Source organism: Syngnathus leptorhynchus, chromosome 12, assembly GCF_054491065.1.
Source record: "Syngnathus leptorhynchus isolate UIUO chromosome 12, UIUO_Slep, whole genome shotgun sequence".
In the NCBI taxonomy this organism is placed as follows: Eukaryota; Metazoa; Chordata; class Actinopteri; order Syngnathiformes; family Syngnathidae; genus Syngnathus; species Syngnathus leptorhynchus.
In genome coordinates this window covers 6,987,745-7,009,365 of record NC_141206.1, presented here as the reverse complement: position 1 = coordinate 7,009,365, position 21,621 = coordinate 6,987,745, and the positions used below count along the sequence as shown (strand labels likewise).

General features: G+C 42.7%; 1 protein-coding gene across 2 annotated transcripts in view; it reads right to left on the bottom strand.

The window, feature by feature from the left end:
- Nucleotides 1-47: 47 nt before the first annotated feature.
- pdlim5b (PDZ and LIM domain 5b) overlaps nt 48-21,621 on the bottom strand; it is a 23,640-nt gene continuing 2,066 nt past the window's right edge. For both annotated transcript variants that reach the window (XM_085926493.1, XM_085926494.1), the window contains exons 2-13: nt 19,793-19,895; nt 12,688-12,839; nt 8,760-8,790; nt 8,040-8,548; nt 5,474-5,622; nt 5,341-5,368; nt 3,763-3,926; nt 1,769-1,949; nt 1,388-1,568; nt 1,093-1,213; nt 888-1,003; nt 48-575 (exon numbers count right to left, since the gene is read on the bottom strand). In XM_085926493.1, coding sequence (XP_085782619.1) covers nt 486-575; nt 888-1,003; nt 1,093-1,213; nt 1,388-1,568; nt 1,769-1,949; nt 3,763-3,926; nt 5,341-5,368; nt 5,474-5,622; nt 8,040-8,548; nt 8,760-8,790; nt 12,688-12,839; nt 19,793-19,888 — 1,818 coding nt within the window. In that variant the 5' untranslated portion in view covers nt 19,889-19,895 and the 3' untranslated portion in view covers nt 48-485. The remainder of the gene's footprint in view (nt 576-887; nt 1,004-1,092; nt 1,214-1,387; nt 1,569-1,768; nt 1,950-3,762; nt 3,927-5,340; nt 5,369-5,473; nt 5,623-8,039; nt 8,549-8,759; nt 8,791-12,687; nt 12,840-19,792; nt 19,896-21,621) is intronic.

Sequence of the window (21,621 nt, the reverse complement as noted above, 5' to 3'; positions counted from 1 at the left end):
CATATAGATGTGGTATGGGTAATATCCGAATTCAAAAAAAGGCAATACAATTTACTAATTGATTTAATAACAATTAATATATTATGAAATAATACTAACAACACAATCATGGGGTATTTTATCAAAAATAAATGATGCTTGTATGTTTAGTCTGTTACAAGTTGTGCTTTCAGTTTAACTATATTGTTCATATACTGCATAATAGCATAGAAATCTTTTTGTGACCCCTGAGAGGCTGGACACATCATCACGCACGCCATCACATCCTGCTCTGCTGGAAAGCAAAATGTCCCCCATGTTAAAATTAAACCAAGAACCGTAAGAGAAAGTTGGCAGACTCCTGAAATGCATCTATAAATTGCAAGAAAATAGAAAAGGAAAAATACTGGACCCGTTATTATTTAACCTGGATACATGTGAAGTAACTTTAAATATGTCGGATTTGACTCTCATATGAATTGCTGGAAAACATTGCAAGGGGAGGGTCAGATATTGACAGTGTGGGCATGTTTCTTGCACAAAGGCTTGTCTTTCTTGGAGAAGAAGGGTTGACCTTCCAGATTGGCGGTGCACACCTGAAGAGAAAGCCACACGTACACACAACGCCTCGTCGTTATATGTCTCGTTAACTTGTGTTAGGGTTAGTAGTGCTTGGACGTTTATTCATTTTTTGGGGATTCTGAGTGAGATCATGCAATATGTTTTTTTTGCCCCTAGCTATTTTCAATATGTTCCAGAAATATTTTGAATGAATTCATCTCATTTCGAAGGGTATATTCCTTTTTTTTTCCCCGCAGCGAGAATGCTCGAGGGAAATTCCAAACATATGAGAAAATCGACATGATTATGTACTCGTATGAATTCTAAACTGAAGTGGGGCCACCTACCGCGCACACAAAGCAGGTGTCATGCCATGTGAATCCTAAAGCCTCCAAGAACTTGTCTCCCGCCTCAATAGGGAAGTCACAGCCATGGCAGTTTGTGCCAAACAATTTGTAGTAGTCTGTAGAAAAAAATGGCGGCACACAAAAAAAAAATGAAATAAAATAAAAAGCATACACAGCATGCCATGAATGTCCCATTTGAATGTACCCATTTCACAGTATGGCTGCCCGTCCTCCATATGAAACATGTTGCCTCGGATTGGCTGCCGACAGGCCGAGCAGACAAAACAGGACACGTGCCAGGTTTGCTTCAAGGCGTTCATGATCTCCTGTGAACCAACACCGAGAAAATGTTACAAAGAAATGGATCAAAAAGAAAAGAATATATACACACCGCACTATTTATGGATGTCATTTCAGGTGTATCATATATATTTCTTGACACCAGTTACTACTTTCCTAATGGCAGGTGCCGACCAAAAATATACAATCCAGCAGCTCACCCCCAGGATCTTCTGCTGGCAGAGGGCGCAAGTGGGAGCAAAGAACTGCTCGTAGCAGTGCTCGCAGTACACCTGGCCCTTCTCTTCCACAAAGCCGCAGTCTGTCAGGGATGAGTGGCAGTGGGCGCAGTTGAATTCCTCTGGGTGCCAGGACATGCCCATGGCCACTAGGAAGGGGCCCCTGTTTAGAAACCGCCAAATGTTAGCCTCAAAACACGTTAACAGTTGTGTCAGAAAAGTTCAAGAACTAGCGTTATAGAAGGGTGAAGGTTGCTTCTTCCCCTGAGCATCTGACAGTTCCTTGCTATTTCACTATATCACAGGTAAGAATGATTTTGTCCTCGTGTGATGCTTTTGATTTGAAATGTGTTCATGAACTACCTGATGACGTTATTGCACTTGCTGCACATGGGGGTGCGCGTTCCGGCCGGGATGTGCTCGGCTCTCTGCACCACGGAGTTGAGGTCCTGGGGGTGAGGCTGCGGGATGGGCCGGTCTGGGGCTTTGGGAGGGGGATTGGTAACCTTGCCAAACGAAGGGGCTGCACCACCCTTGAGGAACCCTAAAACAGAGAAAAGGATTGGTGAATGTTCAGAGGGAGTTGTTGAATTAATGCGACGACGTCATCTTTAGGGTCAGAGGTCGCGGTACGGAAACGGTTGAGGTGGTTAGGTTAGTGTTGTCAGAAAATGAAAGCGAATCGTTTGACAGTCTCCCGTCTTTCCTAGCGTGATTCACGAGACCTCTAGAGCTCGCAGAGCAACCCCACCCACCACAGAAAGGAGATCAAATTATTTTTCCCACTGAGGCTAAAAAACATTCCCGCAGTCAGCGCGGACACCTGCGAAAATAAGGTCCCGGCTTTCGGCTTAAAACAAATGCAAGGGATGCACTATGCTCTGTCTCCTCTCTGCTTTCAAAAACATTTCCAGGATGGAGGTGGTTGTTTGTCTGCCCTCGCACAAAGAGCTGGAGGGGAAACGTGACAAGACCCACCGCTGGAAAGGAACGTTACGAGCCGGCGTTTGAGAAGTCAAATAACGAGTGCTTCCTATACTTCCTTCCTTGAGTGCGGACTGTAAAGATTCAGTGAATAAAATAAGATACAATTGAGGGGATGTGAGGGGACCTGGTGAACAACGTGTGGATGGCAAAAAGACTCTTATGAACTAAATATGTGAGGGCTAAAATGATTTTAGGCTGAAGATACCTTTGCTTTAAATTCGTTCAAAAAAAATGATCCAAGCAATACAAGTGTAAACGAGCTGTTTGAATCCAAGTTGGTGATGACTATCTCACTCGGGTACGCTAACATACCTTCAAAGTGTATCACGATTGAAGCGTCATTTCGATAAAAGTGTCACGGTTACTTTGAATGTCTCCACGCCGAATGTGCACCGCTGGGGGGAAATTAGCTTTCGGCGAGGGTTCTTATCTATGACAAAAGTTGCTACGCTGAGAGAGTAAAGAGCACAGGCTTGGTGGGAGCAATAAAGCAATAGTGTCATTGCAGTCAGGCTGCGTGAGCGAGATAAGGCGCGAGAAGTCAGCGTGAGACGACAACAAAACCCAATCACAGCAGGAGTCGCGTCTCTGTCTGCTCTGCTCAAAAGTATCTCCGTTTGATTACAGCTGCATTTTTTATAGACGGATTATTAGGCTTATTCCAAAACATGTTTGAAGTGCTCCCATCTGGAATAGGCATTCATTCTGCAACTCATCTATATTCTGTCTGTGAGCAACTTTATGCTATTTGTTGGCTTTTCCCATTATATGCAAAAATTAAGACAAAGTGATGTCGTCGTTTTGAATACACAACTTGGAAATGTCTTGGTTTGAGGACACGTGCGTTGACATAAAGTCAAGCATGTGTTAAGATGGCAAAAGAGTCTTCACCTTTCAGCAGCCACTCCACAAGAGGCCTCACCATGTAGGCATCTTGCTCACTTCATGTTGCTGACTGATGCTTTTCATCAAGTAGTCAACCCCAGACGAGGTCTGGTGAGAGTGTGAGGCCTACATAAACAACAGCGTTCCTAATTTCATAATGTGTTTAGAAAAAAGGGATCTGGAGGGAAAGCCATCTGAGCTCATTAACGGAACACCTCAGAGTTTTCATACCGCCTGTAATCTTTAAATGGTTTAGCGCTGGGAATTAACCCTGCTGGGATTTTTACGGCGGAGCTGTTTGGAGGTACGACAGCGCCTTTTGGTGGACAGAATGACTAACTACACTCAATTTTGTATAGAACTGGTTGTAAAACTAACACGAGTTTTAAGCAATTCAAAAAAAACGAATACTGAATGATAAATATATACATATATATTTACGTGCCTTGGCTCAATAAGGGTCAGGATGAATTGTTTGAAAGTACCTGACGGACCCCCAGGCTGATAGGAAAGGTTGTTCTGGGCCACGGGGCTCTTGAACGCGGAGGGAGCCACCACAACGTTGCCGTTCCGAGGAGGTGTTTGTTTGGAGTATGTTTTGGCTGCAGGCAAGGTGTGCACACTGGGAGAGGCTTTATCCAAGACATCACTAGGAAATAAAATAATAATAGAAATAAACACACAATGGGAATGAGACATTTTGTACAGACTCACTCAAGGCAAGGTAGGTTCAACTTCGTAGAGAACTTTTTTCCCCAAACATAATAGTGCGGCCTTTATACCTGGTCCGTCTAGCAATACCGCCCCCCCCCCCCCCAATAAAGTTCAACAGTTCGAGTCTTTCTCCTGATTTTTATATTAGATTTTTTTTCTTCCCTTGCCCAAGGCAGTCAGAAAAAAATATTTTTGTACAGGTTATATGTCACATTAATGAAAGAAAATATATTGATCTTGGTCTTATTAAAAAATAAATATAATTTTTGAACAGGTTATATGTCACATTAATATTAAAGATGTGTGATTCCTTATGACACGAGAAATCTTTCTCTACATCATCTCACATTACAAATAAAGTCACACTATATATAAACATCACTTTTTTAAAATGTCTCTCTACCCTTTTCGTCAAGTCAATACAAATCATGTCATCATATATCATGTCATATTAAAAATGCTATCTTACTGTGCCTGTCATGTAAAAAATGTCTTACGCTACATCATGTCACAAAAAAATTGCCTCACGTTACAATATGTCAACATTAAATATGAAGTCATCCCGAAGGACTCAAAGATGAAGCAAAGACAACAGGAAAGAATAAAAGAGTTTATTGAGATGAATTCGTCAAGAATTGACACGTATTCTACAGTGGTTAAGAGTAGAAAGGCTTCAGAGAGAAGAAAATATAAGAAAAAATAAGCGTGAAAGTGAAAGAAAAAAAAAAAAAAAGAGCGTCGCAAACAATATGCTTGTCATGCTGTCAGTAGTACTTACAAATATGCACCACAATACACTTACATTGTATTGGGTCTTTTGTGTGCGTTTGAAAATAATCTATCAGGTTGATGTGCCGTAATATACAAAGGAAAATAAATAAACAACTCCAAGTGATGCACAGCTACACATTGAGCACCTTTGCGGAGACGCCATGATGCCAATCCCTGAGCTTGTTGTACTTGTGCTCTACAACTTCGGGGTCCAACTTGGTGGCCCTGATTCACACCATCACACAGAAATAAAAGACAGGACAAGAGAGGAGAAAAGATTGGAAAGTGAAGAGAGGAGGCGAGGCAAGGGGACAGGCCGCCATGATGTCATCAGAGTGACTCTTGCCTGTTGTTGGTATTGAATATGGTTTGTGTTACTTTTGGAAAGGCTACTTAATTACTCATATTTTCTGTGAATGAAAAAAATAATGGCCTTGGCAGTCAGCTACAGAGAACATTCAATTTAAAATACTGTCAACCTCCAGACAGATTTCTCCAAAATTAAATTAATTTAGGCAATATAAACTTGGATGGACTTTGCGTTTGGGATACAAGGATGAAGAGACAGACACACTTACTTTTTTCCATTGTTCTCAGGAGCGAGCTCTGCAAAGAAAAAAATTTAATAAAATGAATTTATACTATGTATTGATATATATTTAAAATATTCAACATATTTAAAGTAATAATGGTCTACAATTTTACACTCACCGTTTTCAGTGCCAGTGAGCTGGGCCAGGATCCGGAAGGAGCGGGACTGGGCGGTTCCGGTTTTCGGGTGCCAGTCTTCTGTGTCCTCAATTAGTCGCTTCTTGCTGGCTTCACTCAGAGCAGATGCGTGGTTCATGTCCAAATCTTTCCTGTGTGTTGATCACAAAGTTGTGTTAGGTCAGTGGGCTATTTTATTATTTATCAGACATGGTGAACATGCTGGAACTCGTGCTCACACTCACTGACATTGACTGACGTCAATGATGTGGAATTTAATTTACAGGGTATCTTTAGGTTGACAAAGGCATTTTGAATTTGACAAAATGTGAACTTAGTGTTTTAAATGTTGTCAAATCTAATTGAATACTTAGCAACGCTTCAAAATCTGAAGATACCCTGAATTAAAAAAATAAATAAAAATATGCCAGTGATGGTGTTCGACCACAAGATGGACACAAAGCTCTTCATAATACGTGCGGTGCTTCACTCCATGAGCAAAGTTTACACCTGCACACAGCCATGCGATGCAAGACGAAAAAACGCATCCAAAATGAACAACGCTCAGTTTTATGTTGAATTTCTACACTGATGTGAACACGCCTGCCTCACAATCGAGAGCTTCTTGGTTCGAATCTCCGCTGAGGCTCTTTTTGTTGCGTTACCATGTTCCCCTCCCAGTGCACAATAACATTCACGTTCGCTTCCTGAAGCGTTTCTTTCGTGTTTCCATGCGCGCGGTCTGTTAAAAAGATCACGTCTGCGTCAAGTGAAGCAAAGCCACCACCACACGTCTGGCCGCTCTTAACAGAAGCAGTGATTGCGTGGGCCCTGAATAAACACGACACGAATAGAAACAGATGGAGCCGTTCGTGAGCTTGTCAACACGGCTGGCTGTACATATTTAATATATCTAGCGATCGGTCTTGAGCTGATAGCTGCCTGTGGTGTGTGAATATATTATAATCAAAAATATATTACATTTTGACATCATTATGTGCTGTCTCTATATACATGGGCCAGGTTGCTATGCAAGGGAACACCAATAAAAAAAATATTTAAAAAAAAGTGCAAACATGCCGCTGTTAATCATAAACCACAGCAATGTGCAGAAAGTTACTGTAGAAGATAAATGATCATTCACAGGACTAACTTGTCGGAATCTCCTTGCACCTGTGAGGGGAGGAAAAAAATGACAAAATTGGGAAGGACTGAAGCCAAGTCAGCGCATTGATCGTACCATTTGGATAAAGAAAAAAAAAAAAAAAAAAAGCCCTTCTGAGAAATTGTGAACACAGAAAAACCACAACAAAACGTGCACACATGCAGCAATGGAGGATAAATGATGTGATAAACTTAGTTCTTCAAATGTGGATAGACACATTTTTGCTTTCATATTTTTTGTACCCTCAGTGTGCCCACTTAAAAGCTGTGGTCATTGGAAATGGAGACCATAGGAGAAAAAAAAAAAAAACTTAAAAACTCCACTTACCAAAAAAAATACACAGCTAAGGTCTCATATTTGATATTTGAACCTAAACGGGTAGACGATGATTTTTCCATAGACTGCTTTGGAAATTGCATTTGGAGAAATATTTCTTCGATCGATGTCTGAAAGTTGGTGCTATATACAGCAGTCCTATAAATTATCCTGAAGGCGGTGTCACAATAATTTGATCTCCTGCTCAATTTTCAGCACTTCAAAATGCACAGGAATTGTCCATTACACAATTTCCCACTACCACATGCCAAAATCATGTAGAAAGCCTCTACTACGTACGTCACCCTTATGTTCTGGAATATCCTAACAATATTCTTGTCCATATAGTCTGATGGAACGCTGAGGGGAGGCAAAAAAAAGTCCTCACAGATATTTCACAGACATTATTTATGACGGTAGTATTAAGCCCACTGCAGATGAAGCAGTCGCTCCAGCTTGTTCCGAAAAGAAACTAAGCTGCCAAGATGGAGCTAAATCATAAAACTAGTGCCAAGGCAGCGGTGAGGTAGCATGAAGTCCAATACTATGTTCTCCTGCCAGGACCAATCCCCTGCCCAATACTTGGACAAGATGAGCATTGTGCCTCGTGTGAAAACACTGGTGATGATTGAGGCTTTGGGAAAAAGGGGAATACGGGCGTGACGCTAGACAAAGCCGAGCGTAACGTTTCATTTTCTCCGGTAGCATAATATGCGGCCTCAGTGAACCGCAGCTGTCTCTGAAACCACCTACTAGAGCACACTTAACATACGTACCAATTTTGAACTTGACTGACTTTTATGATCCGCATGACAAGGAAAACCTTTACTGTATGTGCTTACTGTGCGTCCAAATTCGTGGTTTACCCCAAATGACCGACACAGTTAGCTGACCACGACGCTTTAACGGTGTGTAGTACCAAAAGTGGCCTGTGAGAGGCAAGGTGGTGCCACAGGGCATACAAACTTGTCAGAAAATACAAAGAGCAAGAAAAAGTTGGCGAAGGAGAAGAAATGAAAAGTAAGAAAAAACAATCAGTCTTTAGAGTTTACAGGAACACAGGATGAGGGTCTGATTGGTGGTACCTACCCATTGAACTGCTCCGACAGCCCCTGGCTCTCCAGGAGGCCTCGCCTTTGCCCCATGGCCACCTCGCAGGCGTTGTTGTTGGAATAGAGATTGATGGGGGAGTTATAGACGGACGGCTGCGGCACAGAGGGCTGGGAGGGAGGGGCTGTCACTCTGCCAGGAGAGGACGAACTGGACGAGGAGGAGGACAGGGAGCTGATGGTGGAGCGAGTGGGACTAGCCTGGGGAGCCGAAATGGAGTCTGGGGCGGCGAGGTTGGACTTGATGGGGAACGGAGGTTGCGGGGGTTGAGAGAGTGGTTGAGCTGGTGTGAATGCCGACGATTCGGAGGGGATGAAGGCCACTTTGGGGGCGGCGGAAGGAGTCGGAGAACCTCTGTCGCCCCCAAATGGTCGGGCTGTCTTGTTGTAGGCGGGACCGGCCTGGCTTGACGGCTTAGAGTATGTGCTGCTCGGAGCCGTGTGGGTGATTGGGACGGGCTTAATGATTTCTTGAGGCTCAACTTGCATCTAGTGGAAACACACGGCATGCAGCAAACACACACACAACAAAAGTGCTGTAAAGCTTGTGAAAAAAAGCTGCTTTCAAGCAACAACTGAACTGAAATAAAAAAATTAAAAAAAACACACAACACAATGTGGCATGCAAAGCACACCGACATTAACTCAGAAGGGCACAAAGTTTATGAAGAAGAAGTCACGCTAATATTTGACACCATACCTGAGACCCGCCTTTGGCTGCACTTGAGGCTCTGTGAAGACAGAAAGAAACTCAAATGAAAACAGGCTCTTTTTTTATCAACTAAAGGACAACGACGCCGGCTTATTAGCGAACCCCGCCCTCGGGTCAGATGTTGACGTCATTTGTGCGCGCACCTCCACTTGCTGTTTTCACTTAGCGGCTAATAGAGACAAAGCGGATTTTCCAGCGTACGTACGATGAGCCAAAGAAAAGAGCAAAGGGTGTCAAGATCAAACGGCACATTCCATTAGGAAGATGATGTGTGTGACATCAGAGAGGCTTTCACACCCTATCTTTTCTCAGAGTAGTCTGACAAAACACGAGTAGGGTGGTCCCGGTGAACATCTGCTCAAGCGAGCCTCCTCTGCTTTTTGTCTCCCCGACTTGACAGCTTGGACCCAATTGGACCAAGTATCCACACGGACATACTGTACTTTGGGGGAAGGATCATGTGTGGAAATAAGCGCACATTACGTTATGTAACGATGTAGTGTCATTATTAAAATAGTCATAATGGAATACAGACCATCATTTATTCGTCATTACTACCACCACCTACCGTATGTGTTTTTCTCTGGACCTTCAAAGGACAATTTTTCTTACTGCTGTCAAGTCATAATTGCGTATTGTCTAAACACATTGTATCTGAGTAGTTTTCTTTTTTTTTTTAGATTTGAACATCTTTGAATTTGTTCTGGAAAATTGAACAAATTGTCGAAATTAGGCTCAAACGCGACAATTGCAAGGGTTGAACTTATCCGTGGCTAAATAAGCTCCATTATGTCACTCAACGTGGGGGCACGACAGTTAAGAGACATTAAGTGCTCCTCATCAACCTTGACTCGGCAATTCCGTCACGCTCACGCATACACGCGGACAAAAAGATATCCGAGAGGAAAGACTGGGGAGGTTAAGCGAAGGAATAAGCCTTGAGGGGGGATAAGGCAGCATTTCCATCCTGTCGGCGTCTCGTCGAGAGCCAAGAGAAACAGTCTGGCGTGCGGCATTTGACTAAATGATGGAGAAGGTAGCGGACGCGCAACCCGAGTTGATAGTCGACTGATTAGAGCGGAACCTCCGCGTAGCTCTGACTTCAAAACATCTGCCACTGTCAATTATCTTCCATTAACTGGCATATTTTGATACGATTCGCATTGGAGGCCCAACAGGTTGACAAATAGCGCCAGAGGAGAGGCGAGAGTGTTCCATTATTGGATACGCTCCCGTTCGCTCATTCTTGTCTTCCGACCGCTACGCCACAAGCGGCAGAGGCAGCCAGGAGTCAGTGGGGGATTCAGGCATTATTAGACTGTCATCTCCTCCACCCCCAAAGTCGGAATTGCGGCCAAGCCATGGCAGTGGCGCTGCACGAATATTCAACCGGCAGCTGCATTGGACCTTTTGACTCGGGATTACAACGCTGTGTTTCGGGTCACCGATTTCCATCGGAATGTCAGCGGTGCCTCATTGGGTCGGTCTGAAATCAGTCATTCTTTGGAGTGAAATGTAAATATTTATGAAATCCTTTCATGGTTTTGACCTAGCATCTGCAACACGCGTTTCTTATTCAATTTGATTATGTGTGTTTAAGCAAATCCATGTTTAGAAAAATAAGAGGACAATGGGGTTGAGCAAAAAAAAAAAAAAAGTTCTTATGGATAAAGTTCTACTTAAGAGAGGGTTTGTGCTTTAGCTTACTAGCTAGGAAGCTCAGATGTGCAGCAAAGTGCAAAAATGAAGTTTGAAGTGATAGAAATGAGAGCATTAGAGGAAGACAAACATATTTCTGAGACGCAGAAAATAAATTGGGTGATAGTATTCAAATTTTAAGCTTACAATGCATTTCGCTGAGTAACATCGTATAAAAGCTTTTTTGCATTATCTGTCCCAACCAGGTGCTGCCAAATGCAACCTCTTGTTTGATTACAGCGTGCCGTATAGTTCAATGACAATAAATAAACACCAATTATCATTCTTTCCTACGACTACTTCCCACAGCTGGATTGCGTAACTCAAGTGTTGGGACTACGACAAAGCACGGCCGTTGAAGTTCAGCGTAAACGTTTGGTCACATCGACTCAAAACACAATTGAAGGGCTCATACTTCTAGGATAAACACCAATTTTAATTTTACATTCTTGTTGTTACACTTGCCTGTGACTCTATGAGATACTAGCCATCTGTTCTTCTTGCCTATGATTATTTCTTAAGGTCTGATAGCCAGAGAAGATTAGACAAAGTCAGAGTCCAAGTTTTGTTCTTTCACCTAGCAACAAGGGAATAACATCAGCATCAGTGAACCAGAGCTCTGCCCAGACAGTATATGGAAAGACTGCTCCGTTTGGAATACCTCAATGCGTGCAGGCCACGCAGTTTCGTCTATCTCAAAACGTGCTTGCAACAGAGAATCTGTGACGGATGAAAAATCCAAATCATACAATTTATGAGTTGCAAGAATAGAGCATTTTTTGTTCTTGTTTGTTTGTGCTCTCGAAACGGCTATTTTGAGAGAAAGAGCTATTTGAGGGTTAATTTATGAAGCCTAAAAGTAGTGGTTGGTTACATGATCCGTTTGGAAATGGACAAAGGTAAACACGTCTAGAGGCTGAAATGTCTACCTCTCGAGAGCTGGAGCCTGGGACTAAACCTTACTCGCATAAATCATCTTTTGGCAGTTTGGACGAATGTTATTACAAACCCGAGAGTCTTTATCTGTGAGGCTAAAGATCCTAAATCACATTCTGGGGACCAAGCTGGAGAAAGACAAAATAGCGTTTGCTTTTGGGGAGAATTTTAATGACACCCAAATGTAATGGTGCAAGGAGTCTTAAAAGAGCCTTGTGTGTGTGTATATATTTGGAGACCTGCACTTTGTCAACACCGTGTTTTGATGTATTGTGCATCCGGTGGCCATAGAAGATTACATGCAGATGTGGCACCGAGCTATTTTAGGGTCATTTTCCCACCATTAAGTGGCAAGGCTCTTTTCTAATTCCATCTGCCCATAGAACAGGTCATTCGAAAAAAAACCTGGGACTTTATTTTTCTGTCATCACATTTTACAGCCTTGAGCGTGTGCGTGCCACTTGTTTTTGTTTTTTTTTCCCTCCGTTGAGCAATGTACTACGGCGTTTGGCACAAACAACCTGCTCGTGAATGTGAGCCATTTGCGTTTGTTAGTAAGTCGTCATCCAGCGAACAGCTCGCTGTTGTAATTTTGGGAGATGTGGTAAAAACAAATCACTAACAGCACAGTCAGAAGCTAACACAACCATGCCAATGAATATTAAAGGGAACCTGTAGTCGAAATGTTTTTAATTATTCTTATATAAAAAAAAGTATTTGCAAAATTTTGGCTAATGTAAAATGTACCACACTTACACCAATGTGCGACTAATCTGTGTGAAAGACTATCTCAAAGCCAAAAGCTACTGTAAGCAGAGCTGCAGTGAGTTTTGTTGAAAGTGCAGATTAGCATTAGCCGGCAGCGCTATCAGCAATAGCTTCTGATTAGTAGCACATATCAGAATCAGCGGCGAGTTCTGGTCAGAGTTGCTCATGCGGTGGATGACGGTCAGTATCGTTTTACTATCGGAAATGGAATTCCAGGTCTCTTCCTTTTCCTAATGGGCAGAGCAGAGGAACACTTGATGCACTCGGCGCGACTTGACATAAAGCACAGCTGAAAGCCCCAGCTGATGTCTTCAACAGATTTTGGGTCTGGCCTCTAAGAGCCTGTCTACAACTGCTAATTAAGAGTGCTAAAAAGCAGACATTTCATTGCCATACAGATATAAAGCAGATTCTTACTTTTGACATATTTTAAGACTATAATATGAAACGCTTATGTCTAGTAAGAGCATGAATTCCAAATGTCAACCCACTAAAACTTGACCGTGTTGGTTACCTCTGTAGATTTAGGCTCAGATTGCCCGTGCAGGCTTTAATCTTGTTCTGGGCTTCGAGGTGGTTCATGGTGTCAGTGGAGATGCCATTTATGGAAAGGATGACGTCTCCGACGCTAATCTTGGCTTTGGCTGCCTTTCCTCCATCCGTCAGCTGCGAAGTTACATGCAAAAAAAAAAGTTACTATTTCCATCAAAGATTAGAATATGTAGTGATGGTGCAAATATAATTTGGCTAAATTCTGTAGAGGCCGCGTGCCTTGTGTTCAGTTATGTAATTTTCCACGCAAATAGGACAATTACGATCAATAGCCGATTAATCGGAGCACAAGAAGGACACATAAAAACTCTGAAATATAAAATCCAGGCACGGGATTAAAAAAAAATGATCACATAGATTTATTAGAATGAGAAGCTTGTCTACAAGGTGTGGCGTCGTCAGGGTAACCCAGTGTCGTGAATCATTCAACGCACCTTGTTTACGCACTCGAAACCTGTACAGCCATGCTGGCTGCCATCATGAAAAGAACACTGCGTAATCATGACTTTTGCTCTGGCTTGGTTTCTACATATCGATGTGTGGTATCTCTCGAGCCTGAAAGGCAAGGACGGGCTCCAGGATTTATTCTTTGCTGACTGAGAAATAGTTTTCGAAAACAATTTGATTATTGGAGTCGGGGGCTACAGCAATCTTGTTTCATTGTTTGCAGTATTTTTACAAGTTGAACAACACATTTAAGGATAACGTGTAATTTTGAAGGATAATTAAGAGTTCCCAAATTAGGCTGTTGTTTACCCGCAAATATCACCAATTAAGAAGTCCCATTCCCACCATTACATTGTTTATGAAGAAATTCACACCTTTTCTTTCTCTGCGTTCAAATTACCTTACGCAAGTATTTCCACGGTTTAAAATAGGAAGACAATGGGGGCAAAAAAAAAACAAACAACGTACCATTGTTCTCGACTTCACAATAGCCCAAATAGGGGAAAAAGGAGCTGGAAGGAATGAGGAAGGGACAGAGGTGGAGGCCAAAGCTTGCAAGGGACACTGACTCATTTCTATGGAGTCACGCTTCCTTGGGTTCACTCGGTAGCCTCCGAGGGGGTGACGGAAGCTTACGTAAGCCTTAGCAGAAGTCTCGGAAAACCATGATGCCATAAAAGAGAGTCCTGAGGTGTTAACCGGTCACGACAATGACTCAGCTGACTCCGGCGTCTGTCCTGATTCACTTACTCGTAACAAAACGACATACCGGCAACGGGTGCCTCTTACTAAAACAGGAAACTTAACGGTACAGAGGCAAAGAAAAGCTGTTGAAAGGCCGCTGAATGCGTTTGGATGGCTGGGTCCTTTGTCTTAACTTCCCAGCATTAGCCTGTTTGTGGGTTGTAAAGCTAATGGCGAGTGACAAAAGAATTCTCCCCTTGTAAGGGCCCGAGAAACAACAACAACGTGTAGAGCTATATAAGGGAAATTTACTCGCAGACTATTTGCGGGCACGAAGGGGGAAAAATGTCTGTAATGTACTCGATGTGAAATGTTTTATATAGCCGTGTTTAATGCCCAGGCCTGCGGTGAACTTAATGGTCAGTTTTTCCTCACGTACACACAAAATTAATGAATGTTACTGGCAGGTGAAGTCTGTAATAAATTTGAATGACAAGAAGATAAGTGAAGTGGAAGTTTGGCTGTAATGTCTGACAAAAAGGGAGGAGGATGTTTTCGCAATGTGGTTTTGATGAATATCAGTGGATTTGAAAGATTTTAGTTCAAACGGGGACGTGAGGAATGAAACGGAGTTGAAAATAAAGTTACTTTAATTTGATTTTAAAGTTGCTTCAAAACCATTTTGGGACCATTTGGATTTGAACAGAGGAGCTTGCATTTATATTTTTACCATCTGTTCAATAAAGCGATAATAGTTTGTTGTTCTAACTAGCGGTGGTAGACTTTATGAAATCAGCTAACAGCTACACCTACTGTATCATTTATCATTACAGTTTAGACTGCATGATGTATTGTTTTTACATTGTATAATAGCAGCTGTTATTTTATTTTTTTTCATTTGGAAGCCTGTTCAAATACCAAAACCAAACAAATCAAAGAAGAGCCGGCGTCCCAGCGCAGACTCCTAAAGAGTTTCCCACTGTAATGCCGAACAGCCACAGTACTTAAAAGTTGGATTCGGAAAGCGCAAAGGCTGTTTGAGAAACTTTGTGTTACTTTGGCCAAAACCTTTTGAAAGCTCGAAAGAAGATTCGACTCACTGCTGTGGTCCGCTTCGGCATACTTGAAAAATATTGCACAATACACGTTTGATTTATCCACTTTAAATCCCGTGGCGAAGCACGATGAAGATGATTAAATTAGTACCTACATTGCACTTTGATGTATGCGCATTTTCCCCGACTGTGAAATATAGACGACATATGGTTGTTTCTGTAGAGGATCCAACGAGAAACACTTTACCGGACATCAAATGAGCCCAGACAGATTAACGGCCTCCCGCCATGTGTCTTCAATCCGACAAAAACGACAATAAAAAGAATAATATAGATCTATTTAAGTGTTTACTTAGAAATACTCGAAAAGGAATGGCGTAAACCTACACGCAATAAATTCTGAGTGTTTTTCTGGCTTTTAACAGCTCGATGTCTGCTCTGCGGAGTACGCTGCTGCCAAAATGGGAATTTTTCACAATGCGGACGAGCGTGCTCGGGACTTTTTCGCACAATGGAGAAAGAAAAGAGGGCATTAAGTGAGATGAATGAAAGTACTTCCTGTGGAGGACACGGGCAACAGACGATATATAGCGAGCGCATCATCATTTGGAATGTTCCTAATCTTCCCCGCTGCGGCGCTTCCTGCCCTCCCGCCAGTGAAAGCGCGGCGTGAGGAAGAAGGCCGCCGTCACCTCCAGAAGGAGAAGTCGTGTAACAGGAAGTGCTTCGCGATACCAGCCCACATGCGTCGAGTCGACTAAGATGGATGACCTTATATGGAAGAGACACACACACGCTGTTTGTTAATGGCACTAATGGCAAGGCCCGACACAACAATACAGGGGGCGCCAAATACTTCAGTATTCAAACGTCCCAATTAAGAGCTCAAAAAGCGGGTTCAACACATGGTTGTCATGGTTTGACGACAGCCTCTTATTACTTCAATGAAGCCTTTGGAAAAGCCGCGCCGACCTTAAACAGGAGCGCTTAGTCAAATCGCCATGACAACACAACACAAAACAACACAAAAGCAGCGCGACACGGCGCTTGAACACTGAACGCTCTGTAGTCCGCTTCAGAAACAACCCAGAGGATATGAAAGCAAAGGGTTCCAATCCAGAATTCCTTTTCTTTCCCTTCATAACACGATGTGTGTTTGAGCTTATGTGACAGGAAGCCACTGGGGAAGCCAAGTCTGCCGTGAAGGCAAAAAACAGTTAATTGAATTTATCTTCTGGCAAGTGGGCCTAATGTCGTTGCCCAGTTGAGCTATAATAGTTGTCGGTGGCTCCAGGGCTTCGCATTCCCTGTGTTGACAGACAGACTGACAATGGCAGTTGATCGGTGTGTAAAAAATTAAGAGCGCTATTTATAGACCGGACAAGGTTGTTGTGTTGCGGAGCTTGTTTGACTGCGACTGGGAAAGAAAAAAAAAAAGAAAAAAATTTCACTTTATTGCTGCCGGTGGCATTGAAAGTTTGGCAAACGGATCACGCTCGCATTTGGAGTGCCACGGAGTCTCGAGTAACCGCATTAATTGTCCCAATCCTTCAGGCCGAGTTCCAGTCTTTCTTGACTTGGACTCTCATTAGAATCAAACGTTAGCACGAAATGACCGAGCAAAAGGCGTCTGAGTCAACAGAGTCCTGTTGAATGAGTTCAGGGCAATTGCTAAATCAGGAAGCGTACATATCCAAGTATGGATGCAGAGGCTTCAGAGGAGTTATGGCAACCACTCAATGGCAATTTATTTTGGCTATGTCTAAGAATGAAAACACGAGACAGATCATGCTGGGAAGCCACTAAATACATAGTGGTAGAAATGACAAGTATACAGACATGGTGACTAATAGCACGGAAATCAAGAGATTCCAAATAAATGGACCGGCAGACAGACAGCATGTAGTCTGGCAGCAAACATACAAGCTGTTTATCTCAATCTTTTCCTATAAATGTCCTTAATTTTGGTGGTGTGGGGGGGAATAAAATCGGCTTAGGTAGGTCTTCATCGCTTCAAACAATGCGCATCACCATCAATGACCGGATGAATAGCATCGGTGTTATACAAAGAGTGGAGCAACACACGGAGACAGAAAATATAATACTCTCAAGCCTCCGATAAAAGATCAATATTACCGGAACATTGGACCACCCTCATACATTTTCAAATGTCTGTGTTATTAGCTATACAGTATAAATGTATATGCATGCACAGAATTTCTCATATCACTCTAAAAAAACAACTCAATTGGGAAAACAATATAAAGGACTGATTTGTTTGGATTTAATACATCCAGTATTTCTGAAAAACACTTTTTTACTTGCTGGTGTGGAAGCCACATTGTGTACAGGACGCATACTTTTCCAGGAAATTTTCTACAGCCTCAACAACATTTGACTTTAATAATAGTGCTACGTGTAATCCGACCTATGGAATCCAGGCATTCAGTCTAAAACACATACAACAGTGGCTTGAGTCTGGCTATTTTTTTGTTAGTATAGTAAGGTGATATTTTCAAACCCAAACACCTATTGAATGTCCACTTTTGCATATTTTCCCAGCGGAAAGTTGTCCAGAAATTTAAATACGCATGATGCACCTCTCTAACATGAGTGAAGCAGCATATATATATTATAACCACAAGTAATTTGGTCAGTAAATCATCCAGAGGACACCGCGGGTTCTCGGTATTCCGTTCACAGAGCAGATGCGCATATGTTTATGATCAATACTGATCATTCGAAACAACGTCTGGTCACGCTGGGACACCGCACTCATTATCATATATGGTATCTGCTACGTAGACGCATCGGGGTACACCCGTCTGTGGTTGGTCCTATACAAGACCAGCCTTTCATAATTCGGCCGAGATAATCAAGTGGCTGTAACGTGTGGTGGATGACATCATAAATCTCTGTTCTATATACTGTACTGCGAGCGGAGTCTATTTTGCACGGTGAACCCTGAAATAAGCTCGTGGTCCAAGCAGTTTTCTTCTCACTCATCAAAATCAGGAAGGAAATGAATGTTTAAAAATCAATGGCAGATGTTTCCATATGTCAATTCTGGATACACGCCTCACTCTTGAGCAAACAGCATAATCACTTTCGATTGTCATCCGGGTCATAGGACAAACACGTTCCCTTTCTCTAATGACATCTTGAATGTTTTGAAGTCTTCAAAACTTATCTGATGTGTTAAGCCTTTGGAAAGTATCAGCTGCGGCACTCCAGCTTGCCCTTGTTTTGTTTTCAAACACGAATGACCTTCAAATACGTTTGACCCATGCAGAGCAGCCCCTCCCCTAAACGCAAAAAAAAAACACACTGCGCTTTGGGCCCCACCCCTCCATAGGGGGGCCACATTGTTGCGTGAGGGGACGTGTTTGCTCATATGGGCAGTGGCTGTGCAATTGAAAAGATTGGCTTAGGGCCCCAAATTAGACAATCAAATTGCTCTTTCTAACAACAGATATCAAGAGTGGAGCCGTAATCCTCCCTCATATTTACAAAAATGACTCGCATTCTTGTTTTGACGTCTCACTTGGGAGGTTGCATTTTCCGATAAGCGAAAACAAACAAGAGGAAGACTCCTTCCTGGCAAAAATGACAACAAGCGGAAATGTCAACCATTCACATCCACAGAGAAGAAAATATGTTGAACACAGACTAAGTACTTAATTCAAGAAATGTTACCCACCAGTACTCCCCCTTGCAAACTCAGCTGACTGCTTATTTTTAACCCAGGGGCAAAACATGACAGAGTCAATCCCAGTCACGTTCTTGACAACTCGTGAAACTTTTATGAGTCCCTCCCCATGCCTCACGTACACACACTACGGCACCTCTAGAAATCCATAGCAGTCAAACCGATACGCCATCAATTCACACGTGTTTCTTTATAATCACATCTTGATGACAAGTATGCTGCGTGTCAGCGCGACGACATAATGTCACACATTCCGAGTTTATCTCGGTGGAAGCGGGACAAAAATAGGCCGGGCCGCTTGGCCAGCTTGCTCCAATCATGTCGGCGACTTTGTACTTAGAGACGCTTAAGTGTTCCTCAAAAGAAGTCGAGCTGTAACCGATGCTGCCGGCGACAAATAAACAGCTCGCGACCTCGGCTGTGACACCGAGATTACAACTTCATAACAGGAAGCGGTCGACTAAATAACGCGGCGCATTCCACAAGAATCAGATCTTCCTTTAATTCCTGGAACAATCGAGCGCGTTGCACTTCGAGCCCTCACGCCGGCAACATAAACAGTCGAACTATGTATAGGCTAGGCAGTGACTTCTCCCTTAATATTACTCTAAAATCATGTGGCCCCCAATAGTTATTACTTAACCACAGCGGTTTTCTGAAGTTTCCATCATATGGCAAATTTAAGGAGAACTTTTAGATGCTCCAATGTGGACCTAGCATTTAAAGTTTACTGTTTTTCACATGGGGGCCAAGCACTGGCGTAACATCCCTCATTTAAATGACCAAAATGACAGCAAATTGTGGTTCATAGGAGGAATTCATTATGCTGGGTAAATGCATAGAGGCGCTTAGAAAGTATAACAATCATGGTGGAATGAATTTGTAGCGTTGGAGTTTGTTCCATGGCCAAGATAGTAATTCACTTTACTTGTATATTAAATCAATGTTACACCATTGAAATGAATTCAATTGTCATAAAACTATTCCAGCCGCGACATGGAGAAAAAAAAACACCACATCAAAAATCGTCAAGTCAACCCAGTACAACGTAATATTTGACGTCTATTCTCATCAATGGCAGTGAATGAGTTCGTCGAGGTTATCACACGCAAGTGTAGCACGGATGGGCCACATGCCCGAGAGGTTACACAGGAGGCGTAGTCGCCACTCACCCGTGAAATCGTAAGGGGAAGGCCGAAGTCCTTCCCTCCTTGTAGTCTAAAGCCCCACGGGGCCGAACCAGCCAGGGTGACGCTGTAGTTGCTCATGATTCACCTGAGGGACACACAAGAAGATTTGATTAGATGGGATCCATCAATTTTTTTTTTTTTTAACTCGATTATTTGTCCGCTTTGGGTCGGCGTTTGGCTATAAAGGGAGGAGCCTAGCCCGGTGAGTGATGTGGGGGGTCAGGGAAAGCTGAATAAAAAATGAAGCCCGTCATGATATTTCTAGATGGCTAAAACAAGCCAATATGGAGCCAGATATCGTTTAGAATGTCGAGTATGGAGTCAAGGGAAGGATTTGGAAAATGAAGAATGGCTTGGCAATAGTATCCTCTTCCTTTCGACAGACTGGGAGACGCTTTGGCTTCAATCTCCACTGTGGTCTAGACGATATCCTGGTTGCTCTGCATCCATAAAATCCAGTTCTTTAGCGTACAAATGCTGATGAGGAAATCAAAGTGTGGATTGGAGACACACCCCGGGCGAATAAAGACATGCCAGGGCTTGCTTTCCACTGAGTGCCAGCTTCATTTTGTTTTTTGCAGGAGGGATGATTTGAATGCATAGAGTAAAAAAAAAAAAGATTTTCTACCCACTACGCACATGAATGGACAGCGCCAAATGTGCACACACATGTGCACCACTCCGATTATTTCACGCGCGATTAAGTTTCACCGGTTTAAGCCCTGTTTTTGCATTCCCCCTGAAAATTGCAAGCGCTGGGACAAGGTTAAGTGCTGTCACATGTTCTCAGTTTCCCCCCGTTGAAGAGTTGGAAAGAAAATTGCCTTGTCATATTTACAGAACACCGCTTGGATTTTAATATGTCACAGTGTGGATTTTATGACGGCGTCCAGCGGAGAGACTGCGTGAAATCTGCCACAGCGCTTGTGGAATTATTGGACCTGTGACCTGTCCGACAGGAAGGGTGGTAGCTGACATGAAAACATCAAAGTCATTAACGTCACACATGACCAACGTAATTACACGGAAAAAGAAACAATTGGGACTCCCCTGATCTTGCCAAATTTAAAACCTGCCCACGGCTTTCGCAAGACTCGGCCAAGGACTTAGTCATGAACAACGATGCCTTGTCATCTTCGAAGAATGTCACGTTGCGGTTTCTAAGTGCCTCCTTCTGGGGGCACGCTACCATCTATCGCGGTCTATCACCTGGTCGGCCTCATCGGAGAGACTCGAAGATCCTTCCAAATAGTAAATGGAGGGGAGGCTACAAGAAATTAAATCACGTGAACATCTATTGACTCTATTTATATCTTCATCCTCAATGTGACCTTCAGCTGTGATGGGACAAAAAGTGGGATTTCTGCTCTACAGTCATTTTGGTTTATCATTATTAGAATAAAAAAAATAATCTCAAGAACCAATGCCCAAGAAGACAAAGAAAGTCTGTTTTGGTTCATTTTGTTTTTGGTTGCTACCAAATTTGAGTCGAGTAAATTGGGTAGGTGAGGCAATACACCAAAACATTTGACTTTTCATCATTGTGTGATGAGACAGATGACTCGCTGGAAAACAGGAAACTGGATTAACGCAACTATAAAATCTTCCACTCGCCACTCAACACACCCTCCTTCCAGTAGTTGTCATGGTAACGACAGTTACACTCGCTTTTGACCCTGCAGTACTTAATTCAAGCTACAACTTTATAAGTTGACGTATAATAAATTTGATATAAAAAAAAAACACTTTTTCAAAATGGCTGAGCCCAACAGATGACTGAGACAGATGACTTTTTATGAATAGACTACAAC